The sequence below is a fragment of the Sus scrofa genome, chromosome 1 (genome assembly GCF_000003025.6).
Source record: "Sus scrofa isolate TJ Tabasco breed Duroc chromosome 1, Sscrofa11.1, whole genome shotgun sequence".
Taxonomy (NCBI): Eukaryota; Metazoa; Chordata; class Mammalia; order Artiodactyla; family Suidae; genus Sus; species Sus scrofa.
In genome coordinates, this window is record NC_010443.5 from 164,312,534 (window position 1) to 164,329,294 (window position 16,761).

Here is a 16,761-nt window from a genome sequence, read left to right on the forward strand (position 1 = left end):
TGGAGTTAAATTGTACTGGTGGTGATTTATTCAGTGAAACCAGAAATAACTTGTTTTTATTTTTAGATTACTAGTATAACCAGCAACCATAGAAACTGTGTTTGCTAAAAAAAAAGGATTTCTTATTGAAATCAGCCTAAAATGCTTGCCTTGTATCTAAATGAAGAACAGTTGTTCACCTTTTAAACATGAATACAGTAAAAAAATGGTTTTCCTTCTTTTAACATTGGGAAACGATTGATGATTTGCACTTGAAGACTGTAGGGAAATAGTGTATTAGAATTACACATCCAATCTCTTAACACCCAAGTTAAGCAAAAATTATGTGTTTATCCTTTTTTAAATGTTGTGGTTTCTTCAGATCTTGGTAGTAAAAGATGAAGTGTGTTTACTTGTGTATGAAAATGCTAAGTTGTCCTTATTTTATGCTGAGTTCATAAAAATATGCATTAACTAGGTTTTTCAGATAGAATATTTTTATATGAGCTTGAAGTTGATTTTGTTCAGACACAAAGATATAGACGTTTATATACACCCAGGTTTAAATGCTGCTCCAGGTGTCGTATTTCAATTTCTGCTACTAAAATCAATTTGTTGTTATTATTCAGGTGGCTAACATACTGCCAAGCATTTTCAATTTCTGTTTTCTAAAATATTTTTAATATTAAGGATTGTTTTAAAAACCAATTCCTGGGACATTCAGAAGTAAAGAATTGGAATTTAAATGTCTTTCTTCCTGAACATTTCAAAAGTTGTTAACTTGATGGAAAACTATTGGTTTTCCACTGCCTTACAGTGTCTGTGAATATGCTAAATGTGAAAACAAAGGCTGAGGTGTTATGGACCGGGCCCCACAGGATAACACCCTGGTTTTCCCATTTGGTGAGCACTTTTTGAGCTCCTACTTCCAGGCTTCCAGGAGTATAAAAAGAAGTCTCGGTCCCTCTCTCCACAAAACTGTTACCTTGTTGAGGTTAGACTCAAGAAACAAGAAGGTGGAGTTCCCGACGTGGCACAGTGGTTAACGAATCCGACTAGGAACCATGAGGTTGCGGGTTCGATCCCTGCCCTTGCTCAGTGGGTTAACGATCCGGCATTGCCGTGAGCTGGGGTGTAGGTTGCAGACGTGGCTTGGATCCTGCGTTGCTGTGGCTCTGGCATAGGCCGGTGGCTACAGCTCCGATTCGACCCCTAGCCTGGGAACCTCCATATGCCGTGGGAGCGGTCCAAGAAATAGCAAAAAAAAAAAAAAGAAAGAAACAAGAAGGTAATTATGACATACCTTGGACAAATGGAAGATAATTTAATGTGGTCGAAGCGAAGTGCAGAAGTAAACATGGGGGAGTTCCTGTCAGGGCGCAGCAGAAACAATCCGACTAGGAACCATGAGGTTGCGGGTTCAATTCCTGGCGTTACCAGGAGCTGTGGTGTAGGTTGCACATACTGCTCAGATCTGGTGTTGCTGTGGCTGTGGTGTAGGCTGGCAGCTCCAGTTGGACCCCTAGCCTAGAAACCTCCATATGCCATAGGTGAGGCCCTAAAAAAAAAAAAAAAAAAAAAAAAAGGAAACATGGTGTGTATGGATTTAAAAAGTCCTTGGGAGTTCCCGTCGTGGCGCAGTGGTTAACAAATCCGACTAGGAACCATGAGGTTGTGGGTTCGATCCCTGGCCTTGCTCAGTGGGTTAACGATCCGGCATTGCCGTGAGTTGTGGTGTAGGTTGCAGACGCGGCTCGGATCCCACGTTGCTGTGGCTCTGGTATAGGCCGGTGGCTACAGCTCCGATTCAACCCCTAGCCTGGGAACCTCCATATGCCGCGGGAGCGGCCCAAGAAATAGCAACAACAACAACAACAAAAAGACAAAAGACAAAAAGACAAAAAAAAAAAAAAAGAATCCAGTGTTGCCATGATCTATGGTGTAGGTCACAGACACGGCTTGGATCCTGCATTGCTGTCGCTGTGGCATAGGCTGGCAGCTAGAGCTCTGATTGGACCTCTAGCCTAGAAACCTTCATATGCTACGGGTGCAGCCTTAAAAAGCCAAAAATAAATAAATAATAAAAATAAAAAAATAAAAATAAAAAGTCCTTGAAAGGAGTTTAGTAGGTTAAAGGATCTGGCATTGTCACTGCTGTGTCTCAGGTTGGCTCCCTGGCCTGGAGAACTTCCACATACAACAGGCTCAGCCAAAAAATTTAAAAACTAACAGAAAGTTTAATAAAATAAAAAAATAAAAAGCCCTTGAAGGAAATGTGTTTGAGACTAGACTTAATGAAGAGAAACAAGAGGCAGGAAAAGAAGTCAGCAAGTTTGGGACTTGTTTATTTACCTCTTAATCGACCAACAGGTGTATTTGGGTTGAAACAGCTAAATGATCAAAATTACCTAAGCCCTGGAAAGTGTCATATATTGAAAGTTGACTTTAGAGTTGAGGATAACCATTGAATATATAAGATCAGTAGATTTGTTTTATTAGTTTGGCCTTCGTAAGTGTTAAGCGTAAGTCTTTTTTTTTTTTTTTTTTTTGGTCTTTTCTAGGGCCGCTCCCAGGGCATGTGGAGTTCCCAGGCTAGGGGTCTAATCGGAGCTGTAGCCACTGGCCTACACCAGAGCCACAGCAGCACAGGATCCTTAACCCACTGAGCAAGGCCAGGGATCGAACCCATAACCTCATGGTTCCTAGTCGGATTCGTTAACCATTGCACCATGACAGGAACGCCTGAGTTTTTATATTTAACCAGAGGTGGCCTAGCAGAGGATCTCTGGTGCTTTGCTTTATTTAATGTTGAGAGACATTGTGTTTTGTTTTTCAGTTCTTTAGGGATTTTTGAGTTGCTAATAAATAATTCACTCTATTTGTTAGGCTTATAGGACGTTATTGTTAAGGAAAGCTTTGTCAGTTGAAAAACCTGGTCTGGTCTACTATCTGGTTGAAATGCCTTTCTTTCTCCTTTGAACTTCCCGCCCGCCCCAGAACGCCTTCTGTGTAGCTTCAGAGTCTCAATTTCTCAGTACATAACACAGGATTGGAATCATAGGATATTATAGTTGCAGAGGATCTAAGAGGTCAACGTGATCTAAATCCCCACCCAATACATCAGTGTTATCAGCATGAGAAATGTTATCAACTTTGTTTCTAAAAAAACTCCCACGGAGTTCCCATCGTGGCACAGTGGAAACGAATCCAACTAGGAACAATGAGGTTGCGGGTTCAATCCCTGTCCTCGCTCAGTGGGTTAAGAATCTGGTGTTGCCATGAGCTGTTGTATAGGTCACAGACGCGGCTCAGATCCCGCAATGCTGTGGCTGTGGTGTTGGCCGGAGGCTACAGCTCTGATTAGACCCCCTAGCCTGGGAACTTCCAAATGCCATGGGTGCAGCCCTAAAAATATAAAAATAAAGAAAAAGAAAAAACTCTCATGAATATCCAGTGTTAATTTAAATTATTTTATTGTATTGTTACTTAACTATGTTTAAATGTAAATCTAGGCATAAATCTTCATACCCAAGTACTTAATGCAACCTTAAACCCAAACCAGACTTTCAAATTAAACAAAGCTACAGAATAAGAAAACTGGGAAATTCCCTAGTGACTCAGCAGATTAAGGATCGAGTGTTCTCACTTCTGTGGTTCAGGTCACTGCTGTGGCACAGGTTCGATCCCTGGCCTGGGAATTCCCACATGCCGTGGATGCAGCCAAAAACAAAAACAAAACTACAAATGAACATGAATGTGACAGATGACATTGTTTTACTGAAATAAAGTTACCAGAGTTGAGTTTAACATTAGAAAGACATTGCCTCTATATCTATAGGTTTTGTATTTAATATAATTTTGTGTTTTGTTATGTTTTGTCTTTTTTGCCTTTTCTAGGGCCGCTCCCACGGCATATGGAGGTTCCCAGGCTAGGGGTCCAATTGGAGCTGTAGCCACCAGCCTACACCACAGCCACAGCAATGCCAGGTACGAGCTGTGTCTGGAACCTACACCACAGCTCATGGCAATGCCGGATCCTTAACCCACTGAGCAAGCCCAGGGATCGAACCCTCAACCTCATGGTTCCTAGTCGGATTTGTTAACCACTGAGCCACGATGGGAATTCCTAATTTTGTGTTTTGATTTCAGTACTATCAATGCAGAAAATGCCTGGTCTCATAAGTATATTGTACAAAACAGTATGAAAAAATGTCGTTTTCAATTGTTCAGTATAATCACACATTCTGCCATCTCTTAACAATCCTCAAATGCTTATTTAATGAGGGCTCATGAGATAGCCCTGTAAAGCTGACTTGTCCACCACATTCATTCATGTGTTCAGGTATTTATTAAATACATATTTATTGAGAGACTCTATGTACCAGAAACTGTGCTAGCACTGAGGGTATAGTGGCTAACAACATAACTACTCGGCGTTGCTTCTACAGTGTCTGTGGCTCGACCCCTGGCCTGGGAACTTCCATGTGCCGCAGGTGCGGCCACTTGTTTAAAAAAAAAAAAAAAATGTTTTAAGGGGAGTTCCTGTTGTGGCGCAGCGGTTAACAAATCCTGCTAGGAACCATGAGGTTGCGGGTTTGGTCCCTGCCCTTGCTTATTGGTTTGGGGATCTGGCGTTGTCGTGAACTGTGGTGTAAGTGGCAGATGCGGCTCGGATCCTGCGTTGCTGTGGCTCTGGCATAGGCTGGTGGCTACAGCTCCGATTCAACCCCTAGCCTGGAAACCTCCATATGCCACCAGGAGTGGCCCAAGAAATGGCAAAAAGACCGGAAAAAAAAAAAAAAATGTTTTAAGGAAAAATATCCATGCAGCTCAGCAGGTTAAGTATCCAGTGTTGTCACTGCAGTGGCTCAGGTCACTGCTGTGGTGTAGGTTCAACCCCTGGCCTGAGAACTTTTGAATGTTGTAGGCACAGCCCAAAAAAAAAAAAAGTGTTTTAAGAATATCACTCAAGGAGTTCCTATCATGGCTCAGTGGTCAGCAAACCCAACTAGTGTCCATGAGGACGAAGGTTCGATCCCTGGCCTTGCTTAGTGGGTTAAGGATCCTGTGTTGCCAAGGCTATGGTGTAGGCCGGCAGCTACACCTCCAATTTGACCCCTAGCCTGGGAACCTCCATATGCTGCGGGTGCAGCCCTAAAAAGACAAAGTATGTATATATCTTTATATCACTCAATATACGAGTTTCCACTGTGGCTCAGTGGGTTAATAATCTGACTAGTATCCATGGGATGTAGGTTCGATCCCTGGCCTAACTCAATGGGTTAAGAATCCAGTGTTTCCATGAGCTATGGGGTAGGTCACAGATGCAGCTCAGATCTGGCATTGCTATGGCTGTGGCATAGGCCAGTAGCTGCAGCTCCAATTCCACCCCTAGCCTGGGAACTTCTATATGCTGCAGGTGCAGACCTAAAAAGAAAAAGAAAAGAATATCACTTAATATAAATGGAAAATAGAAACTTGAAATTCTTGTAGAAAATTCAAGGGCCTCTGAAATTAAGTCTAGGAAACCCTACCCAGATTCTGCAAAAACTGAATAAGTGCAACATTGAGTACAGAACTCACTTCCTTGTATATCTCCCAACTGGTTGTGGGAAACCCACTTCTATTCCACAGCGAGTATAGTCAGCAAGGGAAAGGGATGTTGTATCTGTAGCAAGGTCACCTTGAATAAAAATAGTTTTTAAAAAATCAGTCTAGAGAAAGTAAACTTAGCTGTCCTCCTAAGAAATTGTTTGAACCATTTACATATTGGAAATTTGGAAAACATCTTAGCCAGTCCAGGGAAACAGGTTTTTCTATAAGACTGGATTTTTTTTTTTTTTTTTTGTCTTTTTTTAGGGCCACACCTGCGGCCTATGGAAGTTCCCAGGCTAGGGGTCTAATCGGAGCTGTAGCCACCAGCCACAGCCACAGCAGCACCAGATCCGAGCTGTGTCTACGACCTACACCACAGCTCACGGCAATGCCAGATCCTTAACCCACTGAGCAAAGCCAGGGATCGAACCCGTAACCTCATGGTTCCTGGTCGGGTTCGTTAACCACTGTTCCACGACGAGAACTCCTGGAATTTTTAAAACTTCAGATAATTTTATTGTACTTAACTATCAGATACTGTTCCCTTGTCATTCAGGCCACACTTGTTCAAGGCACCATGATGTTCTTTGCTGGCTCCATACGGGCTACTCATATATCTAGTTCTATCGTATGCACCACCAACCCTGACTAGCAAAAAATACGACCGTATTGTATGGATGCACTATTAAATTATAACCATAAGCCCACATGCCTACTAGCAAACCTGACTGTCACACTCAGGAGTGATTCGCTGTTTGTTTCATGCTTTCCCCATTAATATTCTTGTGCCATTTGTTCATTTGTTTTATCTGGCTGATAGGTAGTTGACAAATGGAAGCACACACTAAAAGTCTAAGGAAAATATATGGGAGTGAAACTTAAAATTGTGAAGATTCTTTTTGCTAAGTGATGTATTTTTTTAAACATTGGGAAGGATTGTCATCACTCTCTTTTGATGGTGAACCCTCCTGGATCTGGCTTGTGAAACATCCGTATTTGGAGAGGACCCGATTGGAGAAGCCAATCCGGTTCAAAGTCCAGGTGTGCTAAGCAATGCAGTGATGTACTCGAAGCCTAGCAAAAGAGTTCTGAACCCAGTTTCAAACTGGGTTCTGAAAATGTCAGAGTTTGTCCCAGGACATTATTATCTTGTATTTGAATCACTCTTGTCACAAAGGGTTGTGAGTTCATTCATTCTGTGGAAAACTTTTATGGGGTGCCTACTGCGGGTTAAGTACTAGAGGTGCTCTTGAGCAGTCAGTCCCCACTGTCTCTTCCCTTGGGCCCTTTGTCTACCTGACTCTTATGCCTCCTCCGGGTCTCAGGTGTTATCTCCTCCCAGATGGCTTTCCCATCCCTCCCGTGTTCCTGTCACACCTTGCACTTTGCCTTTCAGGGCATTTATCCCCTGAAATGGGTGGTTCTACTTTTTTGTTTTCTTCTGCTTTGACAATTAGCATTGCCATTTTTTTTAATTGAGATAATATATATATAACATAAAATTTACCATTTTAACCATTCCTAAGTGTATAATTTGGTGGCATTGAGTATGTTCACACTATTGTATGACCTATCTCCAGACCTTTTTTCATCTTCCCAAACTGAAACTCTATGCCCAGTAAGCACTAATTCCACATTTCCCCCTCCCCCCCGGGGTCCATGGCAACCACCCGCTCTACCTCTGTCTCCATGTATCTGACTGCTTAAAGAAACTTATATACATGGATCATGCAATATTTGTCCTTTCGGAGTTCCCGTTGTGGCTCAGTGGTTAATGAATCCGACTAGGAACCATGAGGTTTTGAGTTCGATCCCTGGGCTTGCTCAGTGGGTTAAGGATCTGGCGTTGCCATGAGCTGTGGTGTAGGTCGCAGATGTGGCTCAGATCCTGAGTTCCTGTGGCTGTGGCATAGGCCGGTGGCTATAGCTCCGATTAGACCCCTAGCCTGAGAACCTCCATATGCCGTGGGAAGCGGCTCTAGAAAAGGCAAAAAGACAAAAAAAAAAAAAAAAAAAAAAAAATTTGTCCTTTCGTGGCTGGCTTATTTCACTCAGTATGATGTCTTCAAGGTCCATCCGTGTTGTAAGATGTGTCAGAATTTCCCTTTTAAGGCTGTGTAGTATTACATGGTATGTATATGCCATATTTTGTTTATCCATTCACCTCTCAATGGACACGGGGGCTGCTTCCACCTCCTAGCTAGTATGTGTGACGTTGCTGTGAACATGGGTGCACCACTACCACTTCAAGACCCTGCTTTCAGATCTTCGAGGTCTATACCTAGAAGTGAATTCCTGGGTCACATGGTAGTTCTAATTTTGATTTTTTTTAAGGAACAGGTGGTTGTGTTGGGTTCACTGTGAGCAGGATGGCTGCAGATGAAGGGCAGCCTTAGCAATGTCTAGATGGTGTCCCCTGAGGGCACTCAGTGGAGCATAGCAGTATAGCACACGTCCGCTGACTGGTGGGTGTTGAGTCAGGGAGGGAGTTTGTAAACAAATACTTGCACTGAGTTCACGTGCTTTATTAGGGGTGTAGATAAAGGGAACAAAAACTGGAAGAGATAAAAAATAAGCAATATTTTTCAGTATTTTCTCTGAAATAATAAATTTCAGACATTTATGAAGACTCTCCTAGAATCTTTTTATTGCTCAACAAAAAAGTGCTCTTTTTTTACCACCACCCCTGACCCCCACCCAACCCCACCCTGCAGCATATGGAGTTCCCCAGCCAGGGATCAGATCTGAGCTGCAGCTGTGACCTATACTGTAGCTGTGGCAATGCTGGATCCTTAACCCACTGTGCTGGGCCAGGGACTGAACCTGTGTCTCACTGCTCCAGAGACCCACCAATCCTGTTGCGCCACAGCAAGAACTCCAAAAAAGTGCTCTTTTTAAAAAATTCACGTATGGGAGTTCTCTTGAAGCGCAGCGGTTTTAGCCTTCAGCATTGTTATTGCCAAGGCTGGGGTTGCTACTGTGGCACGGGTTCGATCCCTGGCTTGGGAATGTGTTCTAGGCATTTTTGGGGTGGGGGGAGCTTTTATTTGCACAAGTGGAATTCTGTTGAGAAAAGCTGCCATTCACAGAAATGAAACTTACTCCCTTTGATTATTAGGACATTTTGTAAGTTGCTTTATTCGATGATTCTCTTTTCAGGTGGCTCAAAATTAGAATTACTAAGAAAGTAAAATCAGTGTTTGTTCTTTTCCAATGAAGTGTTGAAACAACAAAGGTATTGGTAGTTAGCATTTATTTAGAAAGGGTAAGTTAGAGAGTTCTGCCTTTGCTTTAATGGAAAGACTCATTTTTAAATATCCATGGTGAAAGGCTGGAGGTGGGAATGAAAGGGCATAAATTTTATTATATTAAATGCCAGTCATCTACCTTGGATAATTTATATGTTAATTTAACATCTGGTTTAATATCAATCCATTTTTAAAATAAACAATTGACCGCCTTTAAAGTAATTGTGAATATTATGTATTTCATATTACCTAGACAATTGAAAAGCACCTTCTTAGAAACTGACCCATATGAGACTTCATATTTTATTTGCTTTGGCTAACATTATTGGAAAGATCTCCTGATGGGGAAAAAAAAAATCTTAAAAACTTTCTGTTAGTTGTCTGACAGATGAAGCTAGATGTCATTCTTGTCAATGAGGTGGCTGCATAAATAAAATTCACAGATAGATTCCCAAACTTACCTTACATGTCCTTTTCTAGGGCTGCCAGCAAAAAGTAAAACATATTAATGCCTGATGCCATTTATAGAACAATGCGCAGTACAGAAATAAAGACTAAGTTCTATGTGCCTCCCTGTCCTCTGTGAGCCTTTGACGAAGGGGCTATGTGGGGCAGGGCCGTATAATTACATCATAAATAACCAGAAGTCTCAGAAAGGGAAGGAGGAGTAGAGAAGTTTAATTGATCCACAAAGTAATTAATGAAGCTCTACCTAAGCACATTCTAGCAAGCAAAACCGAGACACAGCTACACACACTAAGGCCAATATAAATAAATGTTTGCCAGGTTTTAAATAATCAATCTTTTGCTCTGAAATACCCCATCTTTTTTGAACCTTAGCGAGCGCTGGCAGGAGATGAGTACCTGCTGTGTTAGATTTATTCTTCTCCTCTGCATTACAGACAGTATAACAAATTGCGAAATCTCCTGAAGGATGCACGTCATGATTGCGTTCTCTTTGCTAATGAATTCCAGCAGTCCTGCTATCTCCCTCGGGAAAGAGGGGAGTCCATGGAAAAGTGGCAGAGCAGGTATGGTACTGACTAGCTGGGTTTTCACATGATCATCTTTCATTTCTTTATCATGGGCTATTTGGGTGTTGGTCTAAATGCTGTGCTGGAACAAACCGACAGTTATTCTAAAACCATGATTAATACCAAAATGCTTAATGTGTCAATGTTTAAATATGTCCTTTGAATCCATAGTTGATATATTTTCGAAATTGTAATTAGAGAGATATAGGTGCCCCAAACTTCTAACAGCTAGGTGGATCATTCCAGTGATCCAGAAGTCATAGCTCTAACACTTGTGTGTAGGTATATGAGACAGGGAGATCTCCTGCTTTTAAACTAAGATCATCTCAGTTTTTCTGCTGTAAGTTGCTTTAATATCCCAACCAGTCTTATTGAACTGAAACCAGTAGATTAATTCTAGTAAAGCAGTTTTCAGAAGTCTAGCCTTGTAGATGAGATCCCCCTAAAAGCAGAGCCTGAAGCAAGGATCTGAGGGGTGAGTTGTTTACACAAGAAGCAATTCCCAAAAGCAAGAGTAAGGAAATGGGGAGCGTGAGATAGAGAAGGAGCGAAAGCAGTAAAGAGTGTGTTACTGACATGAGAGGCTGAGATTCAGTCTGCTTGGAACCTCTAAGAAGCCATGTAGAGTTCACCTCAGAAGTCACCTCCAAGGGTGGAGGAGAGGGCATTTTTAGTTGGTTACCCCTGTAGCTGAAGGCTATTCCCCAGGGCATTAACTCAGTCAGTGGGGCCTTGAGGAGGGATAACTACCACCCAGCTGCAGCTCAAGTCAGAGTTGGGTTTAGGGTGCAGGTGCTGGGCACCCATAGCCTCTGCTACACGTTTCTGTACAAGGCAAAAGAGACCTTAAGCTTTAAAATGTCTTGGGAGTTCCTGTTGTAGTGCAGCAGAAACAAACCCTACTAGTAATCCATGAGGATATGGGTTCGATCCCCGGCCTTGCTCAGTGGGTCTCAGGGATCTGGCGTTGCCATGAGCTATGGTTTAGGTCACAGACTCAGCTTGAATCCTATGTTACTGTGGCTGTGACGTAGGCCAGCAGCTGCAGCTTCCACTCAACCCCTAGCCTGGGAACTTCCATATGCCATGAGTCCAGCCCTAAAAAACAAAAAATTAAATAAAGTAAAATGTCTTATCCATACAGAATATTTTTTTTCTTGTAATTTGTTGTCTGTATAGCCAGTAAATATTTAAATTCTCTAAAGCAAAGTAAGCACTGATATTACTAAGTCTTTAATAGGACCCACATTCCCATAGGGCTCAGTACCAAAAAGGGAAAAACAGATCTTTTCCCTATCAGGTCATGTACGAGTACTCACACTTACTAACTACACAGCTTCCACGTTGTAGGTACTCGAGCAACTTTTTTAACTTCTAGAACTAAAGGAACCTTATGTAGCATCTTTATTTGCAGAAAGAAAAACAAATGCCTACAGAGATTGACTCTCCCAAGTTTATGCACTTCATTGGAAACATGATCCATTCTTGAACACATGTCTCCAGACTTAAGCTCCATTTTGCAATTCCGATTCTTTGTGGAAGGATTTTCAGACATTTTACATGGTGCCATATCCGGCATATTACTGGGTTATGATCTTCAGCTACTTGCAGCCTAGTTTTTCTTCTTCATCTTTTAGGCCTCTCACGATTTAGCTTGTGTGGCTCAGCCCTCCAATTAAAAACTGTGTAAAGGTGGCAGAGCCCCACAGAGTCCAGGACATATCAAGAAATAGAAGAAATTTTTTTTTTTTTTTTTTGTCTTTTTGTCTTTTGTTGTTGTTGTTGTTGTTGCTATTTCTTGGGCCGCTCCCGGGGCATATGGAGGTTCCCAGGCTAGGGGTTGAATCGGAGCTGTAGCCACCGGCCTACGCCAGAGCCACAGCAACACGGGATCCGAGCCATGTCTGCAACCTACACCACAGCTCACGGCAATGCCAGATCGTCAACCCACTGAGCAAGGGCAGGGACCGAACCCGCGACCTCATGGTTCCTAGTCGGATTCGTTAACCACTGCGCCACGACGGGAACTCCGAGAAGAAGTTTTATGGCACAGCAGAAAGGAACTCAACTAGCATCCATGAGGATGCGGGTTTGATCCCTGGCCTCAATCAGTGGGTTAAGGATCTGGCGTTGCTGTGAGCTGTGGTGTAGGTCACAGACACAGCTTGGATCCCGAGTTGCTGGGGCTCTGGCATAGGCCAGCGGCTACAGCTGTGATTGGACTCCTAGCCTGGGAACCTCCACATGCCTCCCGTGCAGTTCTAAAGAGAGGAAAAAAAACGAAAGAAAGAGAGAAAAGAAATAAAGAAAAGGAAAGGAAAGGAAGGAAAGAAAGAAAGACAGACAGACAGACAGAAAGAAAGAAAGAAAGAAAAAGAAAGAAAAGAAGTTTCTGTGGTGGTTGAATGTCTTAGAGAAGAAGAGATGTCAAGCATTTTCTGGTTCATCTTTGTATGCCCCCAGTGTATCCAAACATGGGTAGGTTTATACTGGGGGCTCAGGAAGAATTTGTTGAGTGAATGAATGAATGGTTGTCTATGTAAACCAAAGGATAGCAGATTAAAAGCCAGGTGTGAAATTCTATAAAAGAGCTTGTGTTTGTCTGCCTTGGAAGGGCTCATGTGCCCCTTGCTTTCTAGGAGCATATACAATGCAGCTGTTTGGTTCTATCACCACTGCCAGGATAGGATGCCAGTTGTCATGGTGACAGAAGATGAAGAGGCAGTTCAGCAGTATGGAAGTGAAACAGAAGGAGTGTTTGTGATTTCCTTCAAGGTACTTCCAGCCATTGTGTGTGTGTGTCTATGTGTGTTCATTTCCGGAGTAGTGCCCTAGATCCCTTTGTCAATACAGAAAAGGGAAAATAAAGAATAAGGGAAGACTTTAAGAAGTTAGGGTATTCCCGTCGTGGCACAGTGGAAACGAATCCAACTAGGAACCATGAGGTCACGGGTTCAATCCCTGGCCTCACTCAGTGGCTTAAGGATCTGGCATTGCCGTGAGTTGTGACGTAGGTCACAGACACGGCCCGAATCTGGTGTTGCTGTGGCTCTGGCGTAGGCCGGAGGCTATAAATCCGATTCCATCCCTAGCCTAAGAACCTCCATATGCCGAGGGTGCAGCCCTAAAAGGACAAAAAAATAAATAAGAAATTTTTAAATAATTAAAAAAAAAGAAGTTCCAGTACTTCCTGCCATGGCACAGTGGGTTAAGAATCCAACTGCTGGAAGTTCCCAAAATGGCGCAGCAGAAACAAATCCAACTACGAATGATGAGGTTGCAGGTTCAATCCCTGGCCTTGCTCAGTGGGTTAAGGATCCAGTGTTGCCGTAAGCTGTGGTTTAGGTCACAGACGTGGCTCAGATCCCGAGTTGCTGTGGCTGTGGCGTAGTCTGGCAGCTGTAGCTCCAATTGGACCCCTAGCCTGGGAACCTCCATGTGCCGCAGATGCAGCCTTAAAAAGCCAAACAAACAAACAAAAAAGAATCCAACTGCAGTGGCTTGGGTTGCTGCAGAGGCATGGGGTTTGATCCCTAGCCAGGCATAGTGGGTTAAAGGATCTGGTATTGCTACAGGGGTGGCATAGTTCACAGCTGAGGCTCAGATTCAACTCCTGGCCTGGGAACCTCCTTATGCTGAAGGTGCAGCCATAAAATTAAAAAAAAAGTTCCCGTCATGGCGCAGTGGTTAACGAATCTGACTAGGAACCATGAGGCTGCGGGTTCAATCCCTGGCCTTGCTCAGTGGGTTGGGGACCCGGCGTTGCCGTGAGCTGTGGTGTAGGTTGCGGACGCGGCTCGGATCCCGAGTTGCTGTGGCCCTGGCATAGGTTGGTGGCTATAGCTCCAATTCGACCCCTAGCCTGGGAACCTCCATATGCTGCAGAAGCGGCCCTAGAAAAGGCAAAAAGACAAAAAAAAAAAAAAAGTTCCCCATCTTCATTACTCCCCAACTAATTAATCTTGATTTTGCCAAGTTTGGGAAAACTCCCTGTGACTGTGAGGCCCACAGTATCTAAGCCTTCACTCCTATAAACCCCTGTTGACAGTAAACTCATGTTTATAGTTATAGTAATAGAAAATATTAGTCATGGGAGTTCCTGTCGTGGCTCAGCAGAAACAAATCTGACTAGTATCCGTGAGGACACAGTTTTGATCTCTGGCCTCACTCAGTGGGTTAAGGATCCAGCATTGCCATGAGCTCTGGTGTAGGTCACAGACACACCTTGGATCTGGCTGGCAGCTACAGATCTGATTCAACCCCTAGCCTGGGAACCTCCATATACCATGGGTGTGGCCCTAAAAGACAAAAAATTAAAATATCAGTGATGATGATAATAGGTTGAGTCATATTAAATTGCCAATATGCTGGAGCTCCCTGGTGGCTCAGCAGGTTAAGGATCTGGTCTTGTCACTGCTGTGGCTTAGGTTTGATCCCTGGCCCGGGAATTTCCATATGCCAAGGGTATAGCCAAAAAGAAATTGCCAATATTCTGTTGTTTTTGAGCTACAAAATGGCAAATTTATATGACTCCAACTAATAGTAATAGCCAGCGTTTATCTATGCCAGACCCTGTTCTAACTGTATTATTTCATTTAATTCTTGCAACAGCCCTATGAGGCAGGTGTTGTAATCCCCATTTTATTGGTGAGGAAACTAAAGTACAGAGAGGCTAAGCAACTTGCCCAGGGTCACAGGTGGAAAGCAACGGAGCTGGGATTAGAACCCAGGCAGTCTGGAGTTCTCATAGTGGCTCAGCGGAAACGAATCTGACTAGAATTCATGAGGACGCAGGTTCAATCCCTGGCCTTGCTAAGTGGGTTAAGGATCCAGTGTTGCCGTGAGCTGTAGTGTAGATCGCAGATGTGGCTTGGATCCCACGTTGCTGTGTCTGCGGCGTAGGCCGGCAGCTACAGCTCCAATTCAACCTCTAGCCTGGGAACCTCCATATGCCACTGGTGCGGCCCTAAAAAGACAAAAAACAAAGAAAAACAAAAACCAGGCAGTCTGACTTCTAAACTCTTAACTATCATGCCCTGCTGCCTCTCACATTGTTTCTCTGAGTACACAAAAAACACAGTTTTAAGAGCCAGCCTGTTTTCCCATTGTTCCTCACTCTTCCCTGCTTGTGACTGTGGATGGGAGTCAGTTGGGCTTAAGTAAAGGGTGATGTGAGATATTACTCATGTGAGGGAGTGGCATTACACAGTGACAGTTTCTTGGACTGTTTGACGAACACAATTCTCCTTTTTCTTTATCTTTTTTGACCGCCCCACAGCGTATGGAGTTCCCAGGCCAGGGATCAGATCCGAGCCTCAGTTGGGACCTATGCTGCAACTGCAGCAGTACTGGATCCTTTAACCCACTGTGCCAGGTGGGAATCAAGCCTGCATCCTGGCACTACAAAGATGTCACCGATCCCATTGCACCAAAGCAGGAACTCCATGTTCTCCTATTTCTTAGATACCTTTTCAGAGAGTAGGATTACTGTTAATCTCTTAATAGATTACTGGTGTCTTCTGCCTGCCCAGTTGGTCAGTCAGGTTCCAGTGGTTAACATTGTTTCTTGATTCAGAAACTAGAATGAGGCCTTCCATTATCCCTGTCACTTTACAGAAAGTCTAGTTGAATTTTGAGTTGTAGTTCCTATAAGGGTTCTCATGTACATGTATTGCTAAAGATTTGCCAATAGAATTTTCTTGGCTCCGCTATAAAAAAGCATTCTAACATGCCAGAGAATTCCAGGGGTACTGGATATTAATGGCAGTGTCACCTATTTTTTCTGTTGCAATACATCATGTCTTGTTCCTGCAGAGGACAGTTGACTAAAATTACATTTTTCAACTTTTTGTGAAAATTACTTTTCTTTGTAGTATGGTAGCATAGTACAGTTTGATTTTGTGTAATGTTTCCTAAGCAAACTGTGTGATTGAGGCCTTCATGAAGGTGTATGAGAGCAGAAAAAAGAGATACAGTCAAGTTCAGATGAGTGGGAAGCCCAGAATTTTCCAGGGAAACTTGAAGTTTTAATTTCAGGAAAGAGACTGTGCTAGGCTCTACCTTAGACTCTAAGTTGAGTTTAAAATCACACATAAATTTGATTTCTTTTTTTTTGTTTTTTAGGACCACACCTGCAGCATATGGAAGTTCCCAGGCTAGGGGTCCAGTCGGAGCTGCAGCTGCCGGCCTACGCCGCAGCTAACGGCAACACCGGATCCTTAACCCACTGAGGGAGGCCAGAGATCAAACCCGAATCCCAGTGTCCTGGATACCAGTCGGGTTCATTACTGCTGAGCCATGACGGGAGCACCTATAAATTCGATTTTATTTGGCAAGCATCACCCATTTAAGGGCATGTATCCTGGATGCATGGCATAGATGTAACACAGCCAACCTCACCACACCAGCCCCTTGCAGCTGTCGCCCTCAGAAAGTTACACTAAGAAGTGCAACAGCATTCAGTAAGGTTCTACTTAGAGGGGACCCTGACCACTTGTCTGGGAGTTATGTTTCACACCAGGTCGTCACATTGATAGCACCATCATCAAGAAGCACCCACATGAAAGTGTGACTATGTCTGTATAGGCATAAAAGAAGACCTGGTCCTCAGGGAGTTTATGAGCCTGGAAAGCCTAACACCAAAGAACAAAAACATCTTTACTTTCCACCTCTCTGTGCGTGTCCAAGATTGCCAGTGGGGTGGGAAGGGGGAGACATTTCTTCACACACTTTACTCCTTGCCTTTTTTTTTTTTTTTTTTTTTTTTTGCCTGCTTAATTAGTTTTTTGATGATTTTTTTTTTATTTTTTTTTTTTTAGTCTTTTTAGGGCCATACCTGCAGCATACGGAGGTTCCCAGGCTAAGGGTCAAATCGGAGCTGTAGCTGCCGGCCTACACCACAGCCA

At 43.3% G+C, this 16,761-nt stretch overlaps 1 protein-coding gene across 1 annotated transcript in view; it reads left to right on the top strand.

The window, feature by feature from the left end:
- Nucleotides 1-16,761, top strand: part of DIS3L (DIS3 like exosome 3'-5' exoribonuclease) — a 42,063-nt gene that overhangs the window by 2,414 nt on the left and 22,888 nt on the right. Inside the window, exons 3-4 of the mRNA XM_021100270.1 lie at nt 9,725-9,853; nt 12,496-12,631. Coding sequence (XP_020955929.1) covers nt 9,725-9,853; nt 12,496-12,631 — 265 coding nt within the window. The remainder of the gene's footprint in view (nt 1-9,724; nt 9,854-12,495; nt 12,632-16,761) is intronic.